Genomic DNA, 24,566 nt, shown 5'->3' on the forward strand with positions numbered 1-24,566 from the left:
ATGTGGCCTAAAACAATCTCCTCGTGCGTGATTTGGTCGATTTAGAAAAGCTATGCTGAAATTGGGTTTCAGCCAGAGCAATGCCGACCATACTTTATTTTATAAAAGATGTGGTGGAAAACTGACGATATTAATTGTCTATGTTGATGATATTGTTATTACAGGAGATGATGATCAAGGTATTGAAGAAGTGAAGCAACATTTGAGTAACGAGTTCGAAGTCAAGGATCTAGGACAAATGAGGTACTTTCTTGGAATTGAAGTCTCACGAAGCTCAAGAGGTATCTATCTATCTTAAAGAAAATATGTGCTAGATCTGTTGTCAGAAACTGGTATGTCTGGGTGTCGTCCAGCATTAACACCAATTGAACAAAACCACAGATTGACTAGTGAGTCAGGGGAACCTGTTGACCGGGAGAAATATCAGAGACTTGTTGGCCGTTTGATTTATTTATCGCATACTCGTCCTGATATAGCTTTTGCCGTAAGCGTGGTGAGCCAGTTTATGCATAATCCTAAAACTCACCACATGGATGCAGTAAATCGAATCATTCGGTATTTAAAGGGGTGCCCAGGTCGAGGTTTATTGTATAAGTCAAATGGCAATTTACAAATAGAATGTTATACTGATGCTGATTGGGCCGGTTCATTAGATGATAGAAGGTCTACCTCAGGATACTGTACGTTTGTTGGAGGAAACATAGTTACTTGGCGTAGTAAGAAACAAAATGTTGTTGCAAGGTCCACTGTAGAAGCAGAATTCAGAGCTATGGCTCATGGAGTATGTGAGGTCTTATGGCTAAAAATCATACTGATGGAGTTGGGTCTATTCCAGGCAAGACCATTGATGATGTATTGTGATAATAAGGCTGCACTAGATATAGCACATAACCCGGTTCAACATGGTAGAACAAAGCACATAGAAATTGACCGACACTTTATCAAAGAGAAGCTTGACCAAGGAATAGTATGTATGCATTATGTGAGCTCTTCAAACCAACTAGCGGATATTCTGACCAAAGGTCTCGCTGAAAATGTGTTTTCTAGCTTATGTAGCAAGATGGGGTTATATGATGTTTTTGCCCCATCTTGAGGGGGAGTGTTGAGTTTAGGTGTAAATTTGTATTTGGCAGGATTATGTACTAAAGTGTAAATTATAAATGTCAGGAGGACAAGAGTGTAAAGAGGAAGATAGAGATAAGGAAAGGAACAGACAAGAGCTCGGGAGGGAGGGGCTCCAGTTCTGATGTGTAAACTCCTCTCAAATCCACTATCAAATCCTAGTTGATTTACACCAAAATTCGGTTCTTTCTTGAGGATTTCATCACTTTGTAACTCAACTTCAGTTGTTAATCATAATATACTTGCATCTATCTGTATGATCTATTTGGTGTCTTTGTAGATGTCAAAACTGAAAAGCACTTGTATTGTATCTATCTAAGTGTCGGTGTCATTTTCAGGTTCAAATGAATAGCATCGGGTGCATTGCAAAAGCAAGGAAAATCCCTTTACTGTAGAATCAAGCCCAGTCAGGTTTATACTTACTAGCAGGCGAAGTACACAAATGCTGCGGCTGTGCAAAAGCCAAAGTTAGAGAAGCATCTGTGTACCAGAAGATGCCAAGTGGGCAGCAAGAGCTAAGCTGTATAGTTTCAGAGAATAAGACCACTCAAACTGACATACTACAGAGCGCAGAGACACCCCAGTCACTGCCCTTGTTTATATATATATAGTATCAGTGAAGTTTATAGTTACTAGTAGGTCGACCAATTCTCTCCTTCCTAATCCTCTTACAGAGTACACTTGTCCAGTCTTCACTGTGAATGAGGCAAATTATGTTCAAGTGATCACTACCCTTGTGTATGGTTTCTTAGCAAATTATGTTGGTAGCTTTATGGACTGAATGAGGCAATGTATGTATATCACCCAGTCTTCAAGTAATCAGTGTCACCGTATGAATGAATTTAGTGACTGCGATTTGCTCTAGTTCCCAATCAAGTATGTTGTATACGTACACTAGAAGATGCGATTTTGTAAATGCAACATTTGCAGAATGTGAATCTCAGCGCTTACTTATGGCAGAGAATATGTTCAGCTTGTATTGGTCAGTGCCGCAGTACAGTACATATATGCAAGAGGGAGCGAGCCTAACCGAATTTAGTGAGTGTGTATATATAGTATCAGTGAAGTTCATAGTTACTCGTAGGTCGACAAATTCTCACCTTTCTAATCCTCTTACAGAGTACACTTGCCCAGTCTTCACTGTGAATGAGGCAAATTATGTTCAAGTAATCAGTCACTAGCTACCCTTATGTATTGTTTCTTAGCCAATTATGTTGGTAGCTTTGTGGACTGGAATGAGGCGATGTATAACACCCAGTCTTCAAGTAATCAGTGTCACCATATGAATAAATTTAGCGACGGGGATTTGTTGTAGTTTCCAGTCAAGTCTGTTGTATACTTTCATTAGAAGATGTGATTTTCTAAATACAATATTTGCAGAATGTGAATCTCTGTGCTTACTCATGCCGAGGGAACGAGCCTAACCGAATGCCTGGCATCGGTTGTGATCCTAAAAAGATACAGCTGAAGACTAGGCATCATGCAACAAATACAAAGCTAAGATAGGGACACGTTAACATGTTGAAGCTAGGCTAGGAGTGTGTCCTATTGAACGTTAAGAGGATCCAGAGCCAAAATTGTAGTACTAGAGTTTACCTTGAGCACGCAAAATTCTACATCACTCAATCTTCAAGTTTTTTTTAGAAAAGGAGGATTACCCCGGCCTCTGCATCAGCATGATTGCACACAGTACTGAATCTTCAAGTAGTCACTGTTCCTGTATCAAAGAATCCAGTGATTGAGATTCCCTAGCTCATCAAAGAGTCAAAGACCTCCGGATGCATCCAGTTCCAGAGCATTGTGCACTTACATGATGTCAAACATATATAAGATGGATCATGTGATCCAACTAATTGCCTGGTCCATTGTCCAATGCACCGTCCATTGCTTCTCTGACCCAATATAGTGGAAGTGATATATGCAGCATGTAACATTATAAGTCATGTGCTAGTCCCTGAATCTCAAACAGAGTAGAAGCATTTACAACTGTTTACAATGAAGGTCTTACATCATATAAAGCCTGTCTGTTCAAGCTAAGAAATAAGAAGAAATAGAAACTAATAAGATGCAGAGTTAGGGTTGAACTCGTATAGTGGCACTGTTGACAAAAATACCTTGCGCACTTTTTCTTTATTTATTTTGTTTTGTGTTCTTGCAAGATCTACTTATCCAATCTCATACAATTTAATCTATCTCAATACCGTAGAGGGATTGACAACCCCTCTTACACGTTGAGTTGCAAGTATTTGTTATTTGTGAAGTTGCCGTTTACATAGTGTTGCTTGGTTCTCCTACTGGATTGGTAACCTTGGTTTCATAACTGGGGTAAATACTTAACGTTGTTGTGCTGCATCATCCTCTCCTCTTCAGAGAAAAACAAACGTAGATACAAGCAATCAGGGGTCCGGAGAGGCTGTTGGAAGAGCTCCGTGCGGCCATGGACGAGGACGGCGAGGGGAGGTCACAGGCGCACTATAGAGCGCGTGTTTGGCACGCTCTAGAGGTGGTCACCACTGGCATTGCATTTGGCAGTGTCCTCCAGGCTGCCAATTCATGTCTAGGCTATGTATGAAGGTCAAATAATGTATGTGCATGTGTGTGTGTGTGCTTCTGACCCAGGGCAAACAAGTGTTGGACTGCACCCTCAAGTCCATTCTAACAGCAAACTTGTGGGGTTGATACAGTGCAGGTTGTTATGATTCAAGTTTTGTATCCATGTCTAGTAGTGATAACTCACTAAGGTGCAGCTCTCCACAAAATTTTAGCTCTAGCAAATCCTTCAAGCTTGCACTTCCTTCACAACTTGAATTTTAGGGCCAAAACTTAGATTTGGCCCCGTGATTTTGTGTGGATGTGAATGACCAAATTTGTCAAAATTTGTGACAACTTTGGTGTGACAACTAGGTGTTGCCCAAATTATTTGATAATTTTTAGAGCTACAAAATGGTAATTCTTTCACAGCAACAACCTATGTCATATTGCTTTGATCAATCAATTCAAGACCTTGCCTTGACCTAATTGAGCCAATAGTTTTACCCGAGCTTACCATAGGCCTAGTGATCATCTCCATTTAATTTCATGAATTAGATGTGGCAGAAACTGAAATTGTTTCTGGAAGAGGAATATTGCGTTGGATTTTGCAATATTGGGTCGCTCGTTTGATCAAGATGGAGTGGAGAGTCTCTTAAAATATTGGAGTGATCTAGCTCAACAAAGAAAGCTAGGTTCCTTTGTGCCAGTCAGAGCTAGGGTTTCAAATTCCAGTTGGCTGGCATTTGAGTTGGTTTGGTCTTGGTTGTGATGTGATCCATCTATAACTAGGGGCAGGTGAACTTTAATTACAAATTTCATAAGAATTTTTTTGGAAGAGAGTCCAAAGTCAATAACAACACAAAAATCAAAAATTCTATTTTTTGACGTGTTACATGGAGAGGACGAAAGACTAGGGGGCAGAGGAGATGAGGTGCACATACAGCGGGGAGGATGATATGGCCTATGTGATAGAGTGGGAAGAAATATATTTGTACAACATCAAGAATGACAACATCACCAGGAAGCTTCATATCCCTATATCACTGTAGCAGGGAATGGCATATGCGAGGTGGCTAAAGTGGATCCGCTCACAAACAAATAGTTGAAGGAGATGAGGCACACATACAACTAAGAGTAGGAGATGGACTATGTGAGAGAGATCGATTGGGGGAGGAGAAATACTACGAGAGGACCGAGATAGATGACAACACCAGGAAGCTTCCTATCTATGTTGATGTAGCGGGTAATGTTGTATGTAGGGGGCTAAGTTAACCAGCTTACACACCAATAATTGGAGAAGAATGAAGGAACGGAACATCACCCAACCAACAGCCCGGTTTTGCTTCGGCGTCACTATAGCAAGGGACATATGGGTTCCCAATAGGACATTTCCCTCAATAACTTGTATCGGTACTTACGTTGTGGGTGTCTATTGTCTTAGTTTGATCATTGTCATAGAATCAAAGTTGAACTATGTTTGCTATCTAAGAAAAGCAGCTACCTACCAAATAGACACTGCTCTATGAAAAACGTGATGCATACATGCATGCACTTTATTTATGAGAAAACCGACCCGTTCTCAGGAAATAAGGTCATTAAGTACAAAAAAGAGTACAACAATCCACACACATGCACACACCCCCACTAGCTTGAACATCATAGTAGCCGCCATGATTAGCACCGCCGAGACGACACGCCTGAATGCAAATGTTAGCATCACTGCATGCAAGCGTGCTAGGGTAATTTCGACACTTCTTAGCTTGAACTATGTCTATGAAAATAGAGTAAAACAATAGTGTTATTGCATGTTATCAGAACAACAAAATTCTATGATCAAACATATCTTGAAGCATGTCATTACCACAAGAAATGAAGAGTGCAAGTATCAAGACGGCCACGACAACGATGCGGGTCTTGCAAGCCATGGTGAGCACTTTGAATGGATGTTGGTTTTATCTTGACATGTATTTATAGGACTTGAAAGGTTGTTTTTTGTCGTGCTTCTTTAGAGATATGGGTTGTTTTTTGTCATGCTTCTTTATAGATATGTGATGGGGATTGCGAACATTAGTTGTTGAAGATTGAGAACAAAATTTAATGATGCGTGCCATACCAGAGAGGACAAATGATATTTATGTAATAGAGAGAGATTTATTACTTTGTAATGTTCATTCATATCTAGCCATTACATTATTTGTTGACGATATGAAGAATATTTCCTTGACTTCATTATATAGGACTTAGCATTTGTTCTAAAGATTGAGAATACATTTTGATTATGCGTATGAGAGCAAACAAAGGAATATATTGGGGTAATCAAGAGATTCATTACTTTCTAATGTTATTCACATCCAGTCATGGCACTAATTATTGAAGATTTGAAACATATTTCTATGAACTAAAGTAGAAAAAACTAATTAATCATGTGATTAATTGAGATATTTTCTGGAAAAGTAGTACAAATATAGACACTCATGTACACGCAGAGAAACTCACTCCTATGAATACACGCACACACATTCTACCCTTACAGTCTGAGAGACTCAATCTACAAAACTTGAGATAGATGAAGTCAGCATAAGACCCTCGTAATCGTGTGGAAAATAGTAATTGAGATAGATTTAATGGAAGACTTGGAGAAGAGATAGTTTGTTACAATTCACATGATAATTTATAACAAGGAAACACAGTACCATGTTAACATGGCTCATGCCTCTTTAATTACCTCTCGCTCTCTCGCTTTCAACCATAATTTCCCAATAGATATGATATAAATCTATGGTGATACTGATTCAAAATAACACTGTAAGATATGGTGCTAAATCATTCATCGAACCTCCAACAGGTGTATATAAAGGGATAGCAAACAAGTTTTTCGGTGCACTGGATGATGTTCGCCTGAAGGGAAAATATTGTCGTAGACCACACTCTCAAATCCAAGATATATTTAATCAGCAGGGTACTCGTCGACAAATCCAAGGACCTCTATAACATTGGCGGTGTAATACATCTCACCCTTCCCTGACCTAGCTACTAAGTCTTTGTGTAGAAGCTGAATTAAATGCTTAGTGCACTTAACTTGTATTGTGGCAACATCAATTCACCGGGCTTAAACATTTGCATAAAGTATCGACTGACAGAAACATTCACCACATCTTCTCCTGGTGCCTTACTGGTGATAGGTTCATTGGCTGATTTCTTCTTTCGCTTTCTGCCCTTTTTACGATGCTGAGCTAAGGGGTCCATAGAAGATGGTTCTCCGGAATGCATTTGTTGGGTTTGCTAAAATTTAGTGTGCAATTATGAGTCATGATGCATAAAAAATGAAAGAAAAATCCGACATGGCCTTTGCTAAAAAGATGACATAACGAGTGCAAGAAATTCGACGAAACGGAAATGAATCGACGTTTCGCCAAAACATTGGCACTCATGTCGATACCTGTCAATATAAGCCAACGGTAGTACAATGGATCCCTGTTAAAAAATGAAAGAAAAATTCGACATGACCTTTGCTCACAAGAGGACATAACGAGTACCAGAAATTCGGCGAAACAGAGATGAATCGACATTTCGCCAAAACATTGGCACTCATGTCGATACCTGCAAATATAAGCCAACGATTACTATAATGGATACTAGTTCAAAATTAAAAGAAAATTTCGACATGACCTTTGCTATCAAGAGGACATAACGAGTGCTAGAAATTTGGCAAAACAGAAATGAATCGACGTTTCACCAAAACATTGGCACTCATGTCGATACCTGTAAATATAAGCCAACGATACTACAATGGATCCTAGTTAAAAAATGAAGAGAAATTCGACATGACCTTTGCTAATAAGAGGACATAATGAGTGCCAGAAATTTGGTGAAATGGAAATGAATCGACGTTTTGCCAAAACATTGGCACTCATGTGATAACATACAACTATAAGTCAACCACACTAGAAGGGTTCTTACGCGTAAACTTACCAAATATTTCTGAACTACTACTCCCTCCATTCCAAAATAGATGACTCAACTTTATTCTAACTTTAGTACAAAGTTGAGTCATCTATTTTAGAACGGAGGGAGCAGTATATATTTACCCTAAACAAAGATATGACCATCATACAAAATAACACTAAGAAACAATGGTATGTATTTCTAAACTACTAATATTTACACTAGGCACAAATCTCACAATGCATACCAAAGAGGTGGAATGCTTGGAGGGGGAGGGGCCGGACATGGCCGCACGGCTAGCCATGGTGGTGGAGCTCGGCGATGGCGGTGGCGACGGCGATGAGATGCCTCCTCGGGTGTTGGAGGAGGAGGCCATGCGCGCCCGCGCCAGCCCGAGGAGGGGCGCGGCAACGAGGAATAGCGGCGGCGACGGGGGGCGCGCGCGGCGGCAAGGGGCGACACGATGATGAGGGGCGCACGCGGCAGCAAGGAGCGACTGCACTGACAGGCAGGGTATAAAGCCCGCCACACGTATGGCAACAAGTAGTGGCTGTCAGTAGTAGGAGGCCACCACTGCTAAAATGACCTCCTGGGACCCCCCAACCAAAGTTGTGGTAATTTAGCTGTGGCTGGGCGAGAGATTTGCCCGCCACAACTGATAGAAGGTGCAGTGGCGGGCGCCATATGTCGCTCACCGCTGCGGTGTTTTCACGGGATAAGATTTGGAATGGTTCACCTATGGCGGACAAGAATGCGTGCTGGCCACTGCTACTCATGTAGCTGTAGTGGGCTAATTTTGCTACCCACCACTGCTTGCTTTCAAAAATAGTTACGGCGGCTGCCCTGCCGTGCCCGCCATGTATTGGGGCTCACCTATAAGCCTTTTCGCAATAGTGGTACTTGGGTTTGGAAAATTTCCATAGTTTGACAAGTATATGTGTTGGTAAGGATGACATTGACATTGGGCAATCTAGTATTTCTCCATCAACATTCTTTCCTAAGTTGGAGACCGTGATACTTTACAAGATGCCTAAGCTAAGGGGATTGCATAGGCGGTGGCAGCACAAGTAGCAGTTGTATCATTTCCTCGGCTTAAGAAGCTAGATATCTCTGAATGCCCATGTTAGAGACACTACCGGAGGGACTCCTGTAGCAGCTTCCAGCCCTCAAGGAACTAAGAGCAACTCAACCGCGCCGACCCATTTCGTCCCCACGCGTCTGTTTGGATTGGCGCGGACAGAAAAATCGACCCAACACACCGACCCAAATGGACGCATGTCCACTTTTCGTTCGCCTGCCGACCCGTTCCCAGCCAAATTTTGAGCCTGATTTACTTCGGCGCGGACACGAAGCGGATGTGCGCGACGCACGCCTACTCCTCCACCAGGACCGCTAGTCAGTGGCACATTGGCCATCCTCTTCCACCCATATCGACAGCAAACCCTCGCCCGCCCTGCCCGTTGCTTCCGCTGTCCATTTTCCGATGCTTCTGCCAGCAGCCCGTGCCAACTCGCCTCCCCCAACGCCGCCACCTCCCATGTCGCCAGCACCACCACCTCGCCGCCGGGGCCCCAAAAGCTTCCCACCCCACACTCCGATGTCGCCGCGAGCAGGAAGCTGCCTCTCCCGCCTCGGCTAGCTCCTTCGTCCAACACCGCCCGATGTCCTGATGCCGTCACGCTCGTCGGACACCGCCAGGCCAGCCACTTGGTCCAAGGGAGGCGCGCGTCTCTTCTCTTCGTCGGCTAGCTTCTTCGTCGATGCCCGCGCGTCCCTTCTCTTCGCCGGCCACCTTAATAGGCAGCGGTCGTTGTTCCGGGCTCGATCCTAGGGCACATTCCGGCTTTGAATCGCAACCAAGAGAGCGGTCATTTGCTTCTTTGGAAGGACTACTTTGACACAACCAACCCGCTATTCAAACATCAGAAATTCCGGCGGGATTTTCTTATTGCTAGGCATCTTGTCAATCATAATAGAGAGGGGGTGGTCGGATAGTATAACTATTTCGTGTGCAAAGAGGACGGCCTTGGAAAGATTGGCTTCTCACCTTATAAGAAATGCATTGCAGCCATCCGGATGCTTGCATACGGAGTGCCCGGTGATCTCATTCATGAGTACGTCCGTATGAGGGAGTCTACATGCCTAGAGTCCATGTATAGGTTTTGCTAGATTGTGATTGTTGTGTTTGGCCCTGAGTACTTGAGGGAGCCAACAGTTCAAGATATAGCCCGCTTTGTTTGCGATGAATGCAAGGAGGGGCTTCCCGGGGATGCTTGGCGGCATAGACTGCATGCATTGGGAGTTGAAGAATTGCCCTTCTGTTGGCAAGGGCAGTATAAGGGCCATGTCAGGGCTTGCACTATTATACTTGAGGCCGTGGCCTCACAAGAGCTCTGGATTTGGCACTCTTTGTTCGGCATGGCCGGTTCGCACAATGATATCAACGTGCTTCAACGCTCGCCGGTGTTTTCAAGGCTTGCCGAAGGCAACAGCCCCCCCGGTGAATGTTACCATCAACGGCCACAACTACAACAAAGGATACTACCTAGGTGACAGTATCTTTCCTCAGTGGACCACTATTGTGAAGACAATCCCAAACATGTCGGAGAGAAAAGGAAAAGATTTGCTCAAGAGCAAGAGAGTGCTAGGAAGGATGTCGAGCGTGTCTTTGGTGTTCTGAAATCTCGATGGGGCATCGTTCGGTACTAGAACTTAGAGTATCAAGAAGTTGTGGGAGGTGATGACTGCTTGTGTGATCATGCACAATATAATCGTAGAGGATGAGCGCCGGAACGTATCTACGATCAAGGGTTTTAGTTTCAGGGTGGGAATGTTGTGTCTGAGCATGGAGGAGGAGCGGTAACGTTTGCGCAGTTCACCCAATTTCATCATAAAATGCTTGATTGGAAAACTCACATGCAGCTGCAAAATGATTTTGTTGAGGATATATGAGATCATGTTGGCAACCAATAGATTTATCTTTTTTTAAAATGTATTTGAGATAATTTAATTTTTATTTGGCTTGTAAACTATGCTAAATTTATTTGGTTGCAAAACTATGCTATTTTTGTTTGGTTAAGAAACTATGCAAAATGTGTGCATATTTGTAGAAAAACAGCAGTCAGCCGACCATGTCGGTAAATATGGGTCGGCGCGTCGGACGCACTACCGACCCAAATCATAAATAAGGCGTACGCCGAGCGAGCGGCCGATCAAACGGACAAAAATACGGAAAAAATCATCGTCCATTTGTATCGGCGCGTTAGAGTTGCTCTAAATATAGGATCCTGCGACAACTTGTAATTTGGTTGAAGCAATTCGGAAGAGATCAGTTGGTCCTGACTAAAAGAATTTGGCTGATGGACTTCCAAGGACCCAACTGCTAAATGGTTCGCTTGCCTTTGATTAGGATGCCGGCGTTGGGGGATTATTCAAGCATTCCAAGATTGATGCATTTGTTTAGTCCGTTAATCTATATCTACTAATAAAATAAGATGCATTTCGCCAATTTTTTTATTCATGCATCGTCGAAAAGAATTTTTTTTCTATTTGAGATGGTACTAAATTCTAATTCGTTTGTCTGCTAGAAAAAAGCCTTTTCCAGAATTTTGTACGTGGGCCGCGAGCTACGGCCCAGCGAAGTCATCCCACTTATTTTTTGGCCCATGCAGCTCTGAAAATTCTATTTTCCACACAGGCGACAAATAGCCCGAGCTTCGCACATGACAACCTATAAAGGGCTGGCCCATTTTTCTTTGTTTCTGTATTTTATTTCTATTTTTATTCTCCTTTCCCTATCTCTTTCATCACTTCCAAGTTTATTTTTCTTATAGAATTTATTTCATAAATTCAAAATTCTCGAAAAAGTTAAAAACTAAAAAATATAGAAAATGTTCAGAATTCCAAAATTTTGTTGCTATTTTGAAATATATTCGTAACTTGAAAAAGGTTTCCTATTTTTTCAAAATCTTTTATTTTATTTCAAAATTGTTCGATATTTGTAAAATGAAAATGGAAATTTCAAAAAAGCTCCAAATTCTAAAAATATTCTTGTATTAGTGAAATTTCCACGTTTCAAAATAATGTTAAAAGATACACATTTTGGAAAAATGTTATTAATTTTCAACACATGTTCTCATTCTAGAACAAATGTTCACAAATTCAAATAATGTTCATTTTTGTATTAAAAAAAGTTGGTGTGTTCAAAAAAATATTTGTGAATTTTAAAAGATGTTCCTATTCAAATTTTGTTCACGTTTTTCTGCAAGTGTACATAATTTCCAAAAAACTGTCGAGGATTTAGAAAATGGCTCATGTTTCCTACAATATTCACAAACTTCATACCTTAAAATCTCCTTGATTGAAAGAAAAAGTAGATCAAATAATTAATGGGCCGTCTCTAGCGTGTGGTGACGTAACAAAACTCTTAAATGCCCACGATCAATGAACGGAAGAATAGCGGATTGATTACTTCATATCTGGCGAAACCGAGAAGTTAAATGTTCCTTTTTCACGTGCGCACAGGATTTTGCTTGCACATATAATACTCACTAATTTTTCTCTCGTTGCAATGCACGGACATATGTGCTAGTTATATTTAATGTTGAGTACACCCCACCTAGACTTGATGTCGAAACTCAGAAGCTAACACTTGTATGTATATATGATATATCTAAAGATTGTTCAACTGTTAGGTTCTGGCATGCATAGATTAGATTTTCCTACCAAATGATTGCCATAGCTTTATCTGTATGGACTGAAATGACGAAAGTCAATGTATACTACTCAATCTAAAGGAAACACAGCATGCTTTGCGTTGCATGCAGCTAGTGGTGGGTCCAGCAAAAACATAGTAGGAGGAGCTGCTCGGCTCTCCTATTCCTTTTTCTTCATAGTTTCATGCACAACGAGTCACTGTATTAAGATATCCTTTAGCTCACCAAATAGCTGACAAGTATGTTGGTGTTCCCAGTCAAGTCCAGTCAAGTCTATTGTAGGTTCTTATCGAACAGAAGATGAGATTTTTGTAAATACAACATTTGCGTGAGTAAATGGCCTCTGCCAAAGATGTCGAAGTTGAAGCTTTCTTTATGGACCGGAATTACTTGCGAAAGCTTCAATGAAGAAAGGCGTTCTGAAGAATTGAAGCACATCAGGGCTCAGTTGGTGGATGGCCCAGATGGTCCGGTCGAGGTAAGTGCATTAGTTGTCTGGAACATAGCGAGTCTTGTTGTTTAGTTTATTCCTCTGTTCTTGTTGCCCTGTGAGACGTGAGTGAAGGTGTTTTAAATCTGTTGACAGTTAAAGGTGTTTTAAAAGTAGGTTCAGTGAAGGCTATCCTTGAAAGAGTTATGCCCACCTGGAAACACTGCAGAGCAACCACGACTGTACAATCACAAAATTGAGAGAAATCATTGTGATGGACTGTGCTACCCTCACGACGTTTCCAGATAGAATGTATAGAGTCACTGTGCTCAAGACGCTAGAAATGAGGCGGTGCCCAAGGTTAGAGACACTACCGGAGGGACTCCTGCAGCAGCTCCCGGCCCTCGAGCAACTTACTATCATAGACTGCCCGAACTTGACGGGAGCCTTCTCAAGAGGAGGTGTTTACTGGAATTTGGTGAAAGCAATTAGACATCGATTAGTTGATTGAACCAGTGCGCTGAATGCTTTGGTTGCATCAAATTGAATGCCTACGCCAGTACATGTGTATGTCGGCTTTGTAGGGCTTTACATTCCAATGAGGTATATATACTCTCTTTTCTTTACCTTATTCTCTTATTCTTTCGAAATTATACCTTGATCCAGAACATTGCACAGTAATCCATCCGTAAGAAATATAAGAGTGTTAGAACCACTATATTTCTTTCCGGAGGGGGTACTTTGTGTTGAGTTTAGGTGTAAATTTGTATTTGGCAGGATTATGTACTAAAGTGAAAATTATAAATTTCAGGAGGACAAGAGTGTAAAGAGGAAGGTAGAGATAAGGAAAGGAACGGACAAGAGCTCGGGAGGGAGGGGCTCCAGTTCTGATGTGTAAACTCCTCTCAAATCCACTATCAAATCCTAGTTGATTTAAACCAAAATTCGGTTTTTTCTCGAGGATTTCATCGTGGCACCAGAGCAATCGGTCCTGGATTCAGATTTGATCTGATTTGTGCTACGCTTGCTGCTCGTGGTGGTCGTGGCCGACTGGCCCCCTTTGTGCGCGGCAGCCATCGTCATCAAGGTCGCCGCCGTCGTCGTGCGGGGCCGCATCTTCCGGCTGTGCGGCGTTGCCTTTGTGCCGCCTCGCTGCCACTGTCCTCGTTTCAGGCCGCATCCTCCTGCTGCTGCGCTACACGTTGCCTTTGTGCTGCTCTGCTGCCGTCGTCGTGCTGTACAGGTCTGAATTCTGAAGTGTTCCTGTGCTGCACTAAGTAGGAGCTGCCAACGACCAGCCAGTATTTGCTTTTTCTCTCAACAAGGTAGAAGTGTTTTTAGTCCAGCAGCTTGTGGTGGATTGAATCTTCTTGATGTGTGGTAACTGGTGTAGAGAGAATTGAACTGTGTGCCAAGTGTTGTAGCTGTTCAGTTTTTTCAGGAATACACCAATTGTTCAGTGGTCATGGGAGATACCAGTAGGGATTCTAGTATTGAGAAATTGTGTGAAAGTATGCAGCGTATGATTTCACAGCTGATGGAGCAGGCACAAACAAAAACAAGCAGTACTTCTGAAATTTTGAAGACCCTGGAACCCAATCCTGTCAAGTTAACTGGCCCGGGTGATTTTTTTAGCTGGTCTCGGAATGCTACTTTGATTCTAGAGTCACACGGACTTCAGAAATTTTTGAAGGAAGATGAGAAAAAGCCAACAGATGTCACACAAGAGCAGTGGGATCAGAATCAAAAGCGAGTTATGGCATGGCTGTTGGGGTCGATGGAGAAGACCGTGAGGGAACAGGTTGAAGGGTTTCAGTCTGCATCTGAGGTGTGGACGAGCATTGAGAAACAGTTCTCAGGGAAATCGAACAAGATGCAAGTCAGTAGGATTTTCCATGAATTAAGGAAGATCAAGCAAGAGCAGAAGACAGTGACCGAATTTGCGGGAGAAATCAAGAAACTCTATAGAGACCTGGAGTATTTTAGACCATTTAAGGCACATGATCCCAGGGACGTACCCCTCCTTCGAGAGTGGTTTGAGCCATTGTTGGTTCAGACTGTTCTTGATGGTCTGGACTCAGAGTTCAATCTCCGTTCCCAGCTCATACAAGCCACACTAGATTGGCCTACATTGGATCAGGCCATCTCTAGTATACTGGAGGAAGAAACATGGCTGGCCAATCAGATCACAACTTCACAAACAAATGTTGATGGTAGAGCTGCACTATCTTCGGTTAAGCAAATTCAGTCTCCTGGTACTTCAAGAAATGAGCAAGCAAATGCTACTAGATTTGACTACACAAGGAAGCCTAAGATGGTGTGTGACCACTGTAAAAAACCAGGCCATTTGAAGAAGAGTTGTTTTGATATAGTTGGTTACCCTCCTGGATGGCAATCGAAACAATTTAACAGATTCACCAGTGGTGGTAGTAATGCAAGAAGGCCAGATCGAGCTCATCTTACTTTATTTGGGGGAGAGCGGTCTGCGGTAGCAGCCCAGGCACTTCAAGAATTTAAAAGCAAACTTATGGCGAATATTTCACAAGGCCCTGCTGAAACAACATCTGATGCTCATTCTGGGAAAGGTATGAAGAATTTTTTAACATCTTGGATAATTGATTCAGGGGCCACAAATCACATGACAGGATCATCTAAGAACTTTTCATCATATACCCCTTGCTCTGGAAGGGATAGGGTACGCATAGCTGATGGATCCTTAGCTCCGATAATGGGTTATGGGAACAATAATTGTACTCCATCTCTATCCTTAAGCCCAGTCTTGCATGTCCCTAATTTTCTAGTGGACCTCTTGTCAGTTAGTTCACTTACAAAGTCACGTAATTGCAAGGCATCCTTCGACCCTCACTCATGTACATTTCAGGATCCGAAGACAAGAAGAAATCTTGGGACTGGGATTGAGCACGATGGCCTCTACTACCTTACCAATGGCCCGTCTCCATCTCCATATGCCCTCAGTATGATGAATAGCTTGACCATTGATGAATTTCTACTAATGCATTATAGACTAGGGCATCTGTCATTCCAAGCCCTTAGTCGCATGTTTCCATCTCAAGTTAAAAATTATTGTAAGGAGAAGCTTTTGTGTGATGTGTGTGAACTGGCTAAACACACTAGAACCAATTATCCTAGTAGTAATGAGAGAAGTAAGATACCGTTTGATGTGGTGCATTCGAATGTATGGGGTCCATCGGTTGTAACTGCCCTCACAGGGGATAGATATTATGTGACCTTCATTGATGGTTTTAGTAGGTGCACATGGCTGTACCTCCTGAAACATAAATCTGAAGTTCTTCCTGCATTCAAAGATTTTTTTAATATGGTGCGTAACCAGTTTGGCATGAATGTGAAAATATTACGCTCCGATAATGGTACCGAATATATCAATGGTAAATTTAGTAATTTCTTGTCTTCTTATGGTATTATACATCAAACAACTCGCGTGAATACTGCAGAACAAAATGGTGTGGCAGAGAGAAAGAATAGACATCTACTGGAAGTTGCTGGAGCTCTCATGTTCACGATGAATGTGCCAAAATTCCTTTGCGGAGAAGCGGTCAAAACTGCTGCCTATCTAATAAACCGTATGCCTTCTAGAGTTTTGGGCCATAAGACTCCTATTAAATGTTTGCAGGGCTCTAACTCATTTATTGTGCCACCAAAAATATTTGGATGTACCTGTTTTGTTCATGATTACAGGAGTTCAGCAGGAAAACTTGATCCAAGAGCCATCAAATGTATCTTTGTGGGCTATTCTCCCACAAAAAAGGGATATCGGTGTTGGTCGCCTACTGAAAGGAAATTCTTTGTGAGTATGGATGTTACCTTTCACGAAAAAGAACCATTCTATTCCTTAAAAGGGAATGATAATGATACAGGTAGCAAGGGGGAGAATATCATAGGAGAGAGCAATGATAGGGGAACTGTAATAATACCTATCAGGGAAATCATACGCTCAGAAGATGAAACCGAGGGGGAGAAAACAACTGTAGCAGGGGATGGCATATGCGGGGTGGCTAAACTGGACCCGCTCACAAACAAATAGTTGAAGGAGATGAGGCACACATACAACTAAGAGTAGGAGATGGACTATGTGAGAGAGATCGATTAGGGGAGGAGAAATACTAGGAGAGGACCGAGATAGATGACAACACCAGGAAGCTTCCTATCTATGTTGATGTAGCGGGGAATGTTGTATGTAGGGGGCTAAGTTAACCAGCTTACACACCAATAATTGAAGAAGAATGAAGGAACGGAAAATCACCCAACCAACAGCCCGGTTTTGCTTCGGCGTCACTATAGCAAGGGACATATAGGTTCCCAATAGGACATTTCCCTCAATAACTTGTATCGGTACTTACATTGTGGGTGTCTATTGGCTTAGTTTGATCATTGTCATAGAATCAAAGTTGAACTATGTTTTCTATCTAAGAAAAGCAGCTACCTACCAAATAGACACTGCTCTATGAAAAACGTGATGCATACATGCATGCACTTTATTTATGAGAAAACCGACCCGTTCTCAGGAAATAAGGTCATTAAGTACAAAAAAGAGTACAACAATCCACACACACGCACACACCCCCACTAGCTTGAACATCACAGTTGCCGCCATGATTAGCACCGCCGAGACGACACGCCTGAATGCAAATGTTAGCATCACTGCATGCAAGCGTGCTAGGGTAATTTCGACACTTCTTAGCTTGAACTGTGTCTATGAAAATAGAGTAAAACAAAAGTGTTATTGCATGTTATCAGAACAACAAAATTCTATGATCAAACATATCTTGAAGCATGTCATTACCACAAGAAATGAAGAGTGCAAGTATCAAGACGGCCACGACAACGATGCGGGTCTTGCAAGCCATGGTGAGAACTTTGAATGGATGTTGGTTTTATCTTGACATGTATTTATAGGACTTGAAAGGTTGTTTTTTGTCGTGCTTCTTTAGAGATATGGGTTGTTTTTTGTCATGCTATTTATGTAATAGAGAGAGATTTATTACTTTGTAATGTTCATTCATATCTAACCATTACATTATTTGTTGATGATATGAAGAATATTTCCTTGACTTCATTATATAGGACTTGGCATTTGTTCTAAAGACTGAGAATACATTTTGATTATGCGTATGAGAGCAAACAAAGGAATATATTTGGGTAATCAAGAGATTCATTACTTCCTAATGTTATTCACATCCAGTCATGGCACTAATTATTGAAGATTTGAAACATATTTCTATGAACTAAAGTAGAAAAAACTAATTAATCATGTGATTAATTGAGATATTTTTTGGAAAAGTAGTACAAATATAGACACTCATGTACACGCAGAGAAACTCACTCCTATGAATACACGCACACACATTCTACCCTTACAGCCTGAGAGACTCAATCTACAAAACTTGAGATAGATGAAGTCAGCATAAGACCCTCGTAATCGTGTGGAAAATAGTAATTGAGATAGATTTAATGGAAGACTTGGAGAAGAGATAATTTGTTACAATTCACATGATAATTTATAACAAGAAAACACAGTACCATGTTAACATGGCTCATGCCTCTTTAATTACCTCTCCCTCTCTCGCTTTCAACCATAATTTCCCAATAGATATGATATAAATCTATGGTGATACTAATTCAAAATAACACTGTAAGATATGGTGCTAAATCATTCATAGAACCTCCAACAGGTGTATATAAAGGGATAGCAAACAAGTTTTTTAGTGCACTGCATGATGTTCGCCTGAATGGAAAATATTGTCGTTGACCACACTCTCAAATCCAAGATATATTTAATCAGCAGGGTACTCGTCGACAAATCCAAGGCCCTCTATAACATTGGTGGTGTAATACATCTCACCCTTCCCTGACCTAGCTACTAAGTCTTTGTGTAGAAGCTGAATTAAATGCTTAGTGCACTCAACTTGTATTGTGGCAACATCAATTCACCGGGCTTAAACATTTGCATAAAGTACCGACTGACAGAAACATTCACCACATCTTCTCCTGGTGCCTTACTGGTGGTAGGTTCATTGGCTGATTTCTTCTTTCGCTTTCTGCCCTTTTTACGATGCTGAGCTAAGGGGTCCATAGAAGATGGTTCTCCGGAATGCATTTGTTGGGTTTGCTAAAATTTAGTATGCAATTATGAGTCATGATGCATAAAAAATGAAAGAAAAATCCGACATGGCCTTTGCTAAAAAGATGACATAACGAGTGCAAGAAATTCGACGAAACGGAAATGAATCGACGTTTCGCCAAAACGTTGGCACTCATGTCGATACCTGTCAATATAAGCCAACGGTAGTACAATGGATCCCTGTTAAAAAATGAAAGAAAAATTCTACATGACCTTTGCTCACAAGAGGACATAACGAGTGCCAGAAATTCGGCGAAACAGAGATGAATCGACATTTCGCCAAAACATTGGCACTCATGTCGATACCTGCAAATATAAGCCAACGATTACTATAATGGATACTAGTTCAAAATTAAAAGAAAATTTCGACATGACCTTTGCTATCAAGAGGACATAACGAGTGCTAGAAATTTGGCAAAACAGAAATGAATCGACGTTTCACCAAAACATTGGCACTCATGTCGATACCTGTAAATATAAGCCAACGATACTACAATGGATCCTAGTTAAAAAATGAAGAGAAATTCGACATGACCTTTGCTAATAAGAGGACATAATGAGTGCCAGAAATTTGGCGAAATGGAAATGAACCGACGTTTTGCCAAAACATTGGCACTCATGTGATAACATACAACTACAAGTCAACCACACTAGAAGGGTTCCTACGCGTAAACTTACCAAATATTTCTAAACTACTACTCCCTCCATTCCAAAATAGATGACTCAACTTTATACTAACTTTAGTACAAAGTTGAGTCATCTATTTTGGAACGGAGGGAGCAGTATATATTTACCCTAAACAAAGATATGACCATCATACAAAATAACACTAAGAAACAATGGTATGTATTTCTAAACTACTAATATTTACACTAGGCACAAATCTCACAATGCATACCGAAGAGGTGGAATGCTTGGAGGGGGAGGGGCCGGACATGGCCGCATGGCTAGCCATGGTGGTGGAGCTCGGCGATGGCGGTGGCGACGGCGATGAGATGCCTCCTCCGGTGTTGGAGGAGGAGGCCATGCGCGCCCGCGCCAGCCCGAGGAGGGGCGCGGCAACGAGGAATAGCGGTGGCGACGAGGGGCACGCGCGGCGGCAAGGGGCGACACGATGATGAGGGGCGCACGCGGCAGCAAGGAGCGACTGCACCAACAGGCAGGGTATAAAGACAGCCACACGTATGGCAACAAGTAGTGGCTGTCAGTAGTAGGAGGCCACCACTGCTAAAATGACCTCCTGGGACCCCCCAACCAAAGTTGCGGTGATTTAGCTGTGGCTGGGCGAGAGATTTGCCCGCCACAACTGATAGAAGGTGCAGTGGCGGGCGCCATATGTCGCTCACCGCTGCGGTGTTTTCACGGGATAAGATTTGGAATGGTTCACCTATGGAGGACAAGAATGCGTGCTGGCCACTGCTACTCATGTAGCTGTAGTGGGCTAATTTTGCTACCCACCACTGCTTGCTTTCAAAAATAGTTACGGCGGCTGCCCTGCCGTGCCCGCCATGTATTGGGGCTCACCTATAAGCCTTTTTGCAATAGTGGTACTTGGGTTTGGAAAATTTCCATAGTTTGACAAGTATATGTGTTGGTAAGGATGACATTGACATTGGGCAATCTAGTATTTCTCCATCAACATTCTTTCCTAAGTTGGAGACCGTGATACTTTACAAGATGCCTAAGCTAAGGGGATTGCATAGGCGGTGGCAGCACAAGTAGCAGTTGTATCATTTCCTCGGCTTAAGAAGCTAGATATCTCTGAATGCCCATGTTAGAGACACTACCGGAGGGACTCCTGTAGCAGCTTCCAGCCCTCAAGGAACTAAGAGCAACTCAACCGCGCCGACCCATTTCGTCCCCACGCGTCTGTTTGGATTGGCGCGGACAGAAAAATCGACCCAACACACCGACCCAAATGGACGCATGTCTGCTTTTCGTTCTCCTGCCGACCCGTTCCCAGCCAAATTTTGAACCTGATTTACTTCGGCGCGGACACGAAGCGGATGTGCGCGACGCACGCCTACTCCTCCACCAGGCCCGCTAGTCGGTGGCACATTGGCCATCCTATTCCACCCATATCGACAGCAAACCCTCGCCCGCCCTGCCCGTTGCTTCCGCCGTCCATTTTCCGATGCTTCTGCCAGCAGCCCGTGCCAACTCGCCTCCCCCAACGCCGCCACCTCCCACGTCGCCAGCACCACCACCTCGCCGCCGGGGCCCCGAAAGCTTCCCACCCCACACTCCGACGTCGCTGCGAGTAGGAAGCTGCCTCTCCCGCCTCGGCTAGCTCCTTCGTCCAACACCGCCCGATGTCCTGATGCCGTCACGCTCGTCGGACGCCGCCAGGCCAGCCACTTGGTCCAAGGGAGGCGCGCGTCTCTTCTCTTCGTCGGCCAGCTTCTTCGTCGATGCCCGCGCGTCTCTTCTCTTCGCCGGCCACCTTAATAGGCAGCGGTCGTTGTTCCGGGCTCGATCCTAGGGCACATTCCGGCTTTGAATCGCAACCGAGAGAGCGGTCATTTGCTTCTTTGGAAGGACTACTTTGACACAACCAACCCGCTATTCAAACATCAGAAATTCCGGCGGGATTTTCTTATTGCTAGGCATCTTGTCAATCATAATAGAGAGGGGGTGGTTGGATAGTATAACTATTTCGTGTGCAAAGAGGACGGCCTTGGAAAGATTGGCTTCTCACCTTATAAGAAATGCATTGCAGCCATCCGGATGCTTGCATACGGAGTGCCCGGTGATCTCATTCATGAGTACGTCCGTATGAGGGAGTCTACATGCCTAGAGTCCATGTATAGGTTCTGCTAGATTGTGATTGTTGTGTTTGGCCCTGAGTACTTGAGGGAGCCAACAGTTCAAGATACAGCCCGCTTTGTTTGCGATGAATGCAAGGAGGGGCTTCCCAAGGATGCTTGGTGGCATAGACTGCATGCATTGGGAGTTGAATAATTGCCCTTCTGCTTGGCAAGGGCAGTATAAGGGCCATGTCAGGGCTTGCACTATTATACTTGAGGCCGTGGCCTCACAAGAGCTCTGGATTTGGCACTCTTTCTTCGGCATGGCCGGTTCGCACAATGATATCAACGTGCTTCAACGCTCGCCGGTGTTTTCAAGGCTTGCCGAAGGCAACAGCCCCCCGGTGAATGTTACCATCAACGGCCACAACTACGACAAAGGATACTACCTAGGTGACAGTATCTTTCCTCAATGGACCACTATTGTGAAGACAATCCCAAACATGTCGGAGAGAAAAGGAAAAGATTTTCTCAAGAGCAAGAGATTGCTAGGAAGGATGTCGAGCGTGTCTTTGGTGTTCTGAAATCTCGATGGGGCATCGTTCGGTATCCTGCTAGAACTTAGAGTATCAAGAAGTTGTGGGAGGTGATGACTGCTTGTGTGATCATGCACAATATAATCGTAGAGGATGAGCGCCGGAACGTATCTACGATCAAGGGTTTTAGTTTCAGGGTGGGAATGTTGTGTCTGAGCATGGAGGAGGAGCGGTAACGTTTGCGCAGTTCACCCAATTTCATCATAAAATGCTTCATTGGAAAACTCACATGCAGCTGCAAAATGATTTTGTTGAGGATATATGAGATCATGTTGGCAAGCAATAGATTTATCTTTTTTTTTAAATGTATTTGAGATAATTTAATTTTTATTTGGCTTGTAGCCAATTTTTTTATTCATGCATCGTCGAAAAGAATTTTTTTCTATTTGAGATGGTACTAAATTCTAATTCGTTTGTCTGCTAGAAAAAAGCCTTTTCCAGAATTTTGTACGTGGGCCGCGAGCTACGGCCCAGCGAAGTCATCCCACTTATTTTTTGGCCCATGCCGCTCTGAAAATTCTATTTTCCACACAGGCGACAAATAGCCCGAGCTTCGCACATGACAACCTATAAAGGGCTGGCCCATTTTTCTTTGTTTCTGTATTTTATTTCTATTTTTATTCTCCTTTCCCTATCTCTTTCATCACTTCCAAGTTTATTTTTCTTATAGAATTTATTTCATAAATTCAAAATTCTCGAAAAAGTTAAAAACTAAAAAATATAGAAAATGTTCAGAATTCCAAAATTTTGTTGCTATTTTGAAATATATTCGTAACTTGAAAAAGGTTTCCTATTTTTTCAAAATCTTTTATTTTATTTCAAAATTGTTCGATATTTGTAAAATGAAAATGGAAATTTCAAAAAAGCTCCAAATTCTAAAAATATTCTTGTATTAGTGAAATTTCCATGTTTCAAAATAATGTTAAAAGATACACATTTTGGAAAAATGTTATTAATTTTCAACACATGTTCTCATTCTAGAACAAATGTTCACAAATTCAAATAATGTTCATTTTTGTATTAAAAAAAGTTGGTGTGTTCAAAAAAATATTTGTGAATTTTAAAAGATGTTCCTATTCAAATTTTGTTCACGTTTTTCTGCAAGTGTACATAATTTTCAAAAAACTGTCGAAGATTTAGAAAATGGCTCATGTTTCCTACAATATTCAGAAACTTCATACCTTAAAATCTCCTTGATTGAAAGAAAAAGTAGATCAAATAATTAATGGGCCGTCTCTAGCGTGTGATGACGTAACAAAACTCTTAATGGGCCGTCACTGTGCTCAAGACGCTAGAAATGAGGCGGTGCCCAAGGTTAGAGACACTACCGGAGGGACTCCTGCAGCAGCTCCCGGCCCTCGAGCAACTTACTATCATAGACTGCCCGAACTTGACGGGAGCCTTCTCAAGAGGAGGTGTTTACTGGAATTTGGTGAAAGCAATTAGACATCGATTAGTTGATTGAACCAATGCGCTGAATGCTTTGGTTGCATCAAATTGAATGCCTACGCCAGTACATGTGTATGTCGGCTTTGTAGGGCTTTACATTCCAATGAGGTATATATACTCTCTTTTCTTTACCTTATTCTCTTATTCTTTCGAAACTATACCTTGATCCAGAACATTGCACAGTAATCCATCCGTAAGAAATATAAGAGTGTTTAGACCACTATATTTCTTTCCGGAGGGGGTACTTTGTGTTGAGTTTAGGTGTAAATTTGTATTTTGCAGGATTATGTACTAAAGTGTAAATTATAAATGTCAGGAGGACAAGAGTGTAAAGAGGAAGATAGAGATAAGGAAAGGAACGGACAAGAGCTCGGGAGGGAGGGGCTCCAGTTCTGATGTGTAAACTCCTCTCAAATCCACTATCAAATCCTAGTTGATTTACACCAAAATTCGGTTCTTTCTTGAGGATTTCATCGTGGCACCAGAGCAATCGGTCCCGGATTCAGATTTGATCTGATTTGTGCTACGCTTGCTGCTCGTGGTGGTCGTGGCCGGCTGGCCCCCTTTGTGCGCGGCAGCCATCGTCGTCAAGGTCGCCGCCGTCGTCGTGCAGGGCCGCATCTTCCGGCTGTGCGGCGTTGCCTTTGTGCCGCCTCGCTGCCACTTTCCTCGTTTCAGGCCGCATCCTCCTGCTGCTGCGCTACATGTTGCCTTTGTGCTGCTCCGCTGCCGTCGTCGTGTTGTACAGGTCTGAATTCTAAAGTGTTCCTGTGCTGCACTAAGTAGGAGCTGCCAACGACCAGCAAGTATTTGCTTTTTCTCTCAACAAGGTAGAAGTGTTTTTAGTCCAGTAGCTTGTGGTGGATTGAA

General features: G+C 42.6%; 2 protein-coding genes and 2 long non-coding RNA genes across 4 annotated transcripts; 2 read left to right on the forward strand and 2 right to left on the reverse strand.

The window, feature by feature from the left end:
* Positions 1-5,177: 5,177 nt before the first annotated feature.
* On the reverse strand, positions 5,178-5,646 carry LOC147956655 (uncharacterized). Its single transcript, XR_015612422.1, has 2 exons — positions 5,516-5,646; positions 5,178-5,425 (listed from the first exon to the last, which is right to left on the reverse strand). It is a non-coding gene; the product is annotated as an uncharacterized LOC147956655 (long non-coding RNA).
* An 8,563-nt stretch (positions 5,647-14,209) lies between these two features.
* Positions 14,210-15,663, forward strand: LOC147956656 (uncharacterized). The gene is made up of 2 exons (XM_087537823.1): positions 14,210-15,329; positions 15,626-15,663. The coding sequence occupies exons 1-2, from the start codon at positions 14,210-14,212 to the stop codon at positions 15,661-15,663; spliced, it is 1,158 nt and encodes a 385-aa protein (XP_087393949.1).
* Positions 15,664-17,228: 1,565 nt separating this feature from the next.
* LOC147956657 (uncharacterized) lies at positions 17,229-17,655 on the reverse strand. Its single transcript, XR_015609838.1, has 2 exons — positions 17,567-17,655; positions 17,229-17,476 (listed from the first exon to the last, which is right to left on the reverse strand). It is a non-coding gene; the product is annotated as an uncharacterized LOC147956657 (long non-coding RNA).
* A 4,142-nt stretch (positions 17,656-21,797) lies between these two features.
* Positions 21,798-22,235, forward strand: LOC147956658 (uncharacterized). Its single transcript, XM_087537859.1, has one exon. The coding sequence runs from the start codon at positions 21,798-21,800 to the stop codon at positions 22,233-22,235; it is 438 nt and encodes a 145-aa protein (XP_087393985.1).
* Positions 22,236-24,566: the final 2,331 nt, after the last annotated feature.

The sequence above is a fragment of the Triticum urartu genome, chromosome 7A (assembly GCF_056163025.1).
Source record: "Triticum urartu cultivar PI428250 chromosome 7A, HENAU_Tu73, whole genome shotgun sequence".
Lineage (NCBI taxonomy): Eukaryota > Viridiplantae > Streptophyta > Magnoliopsida > Poales > Poaceae > Triticum > Triticum urartu.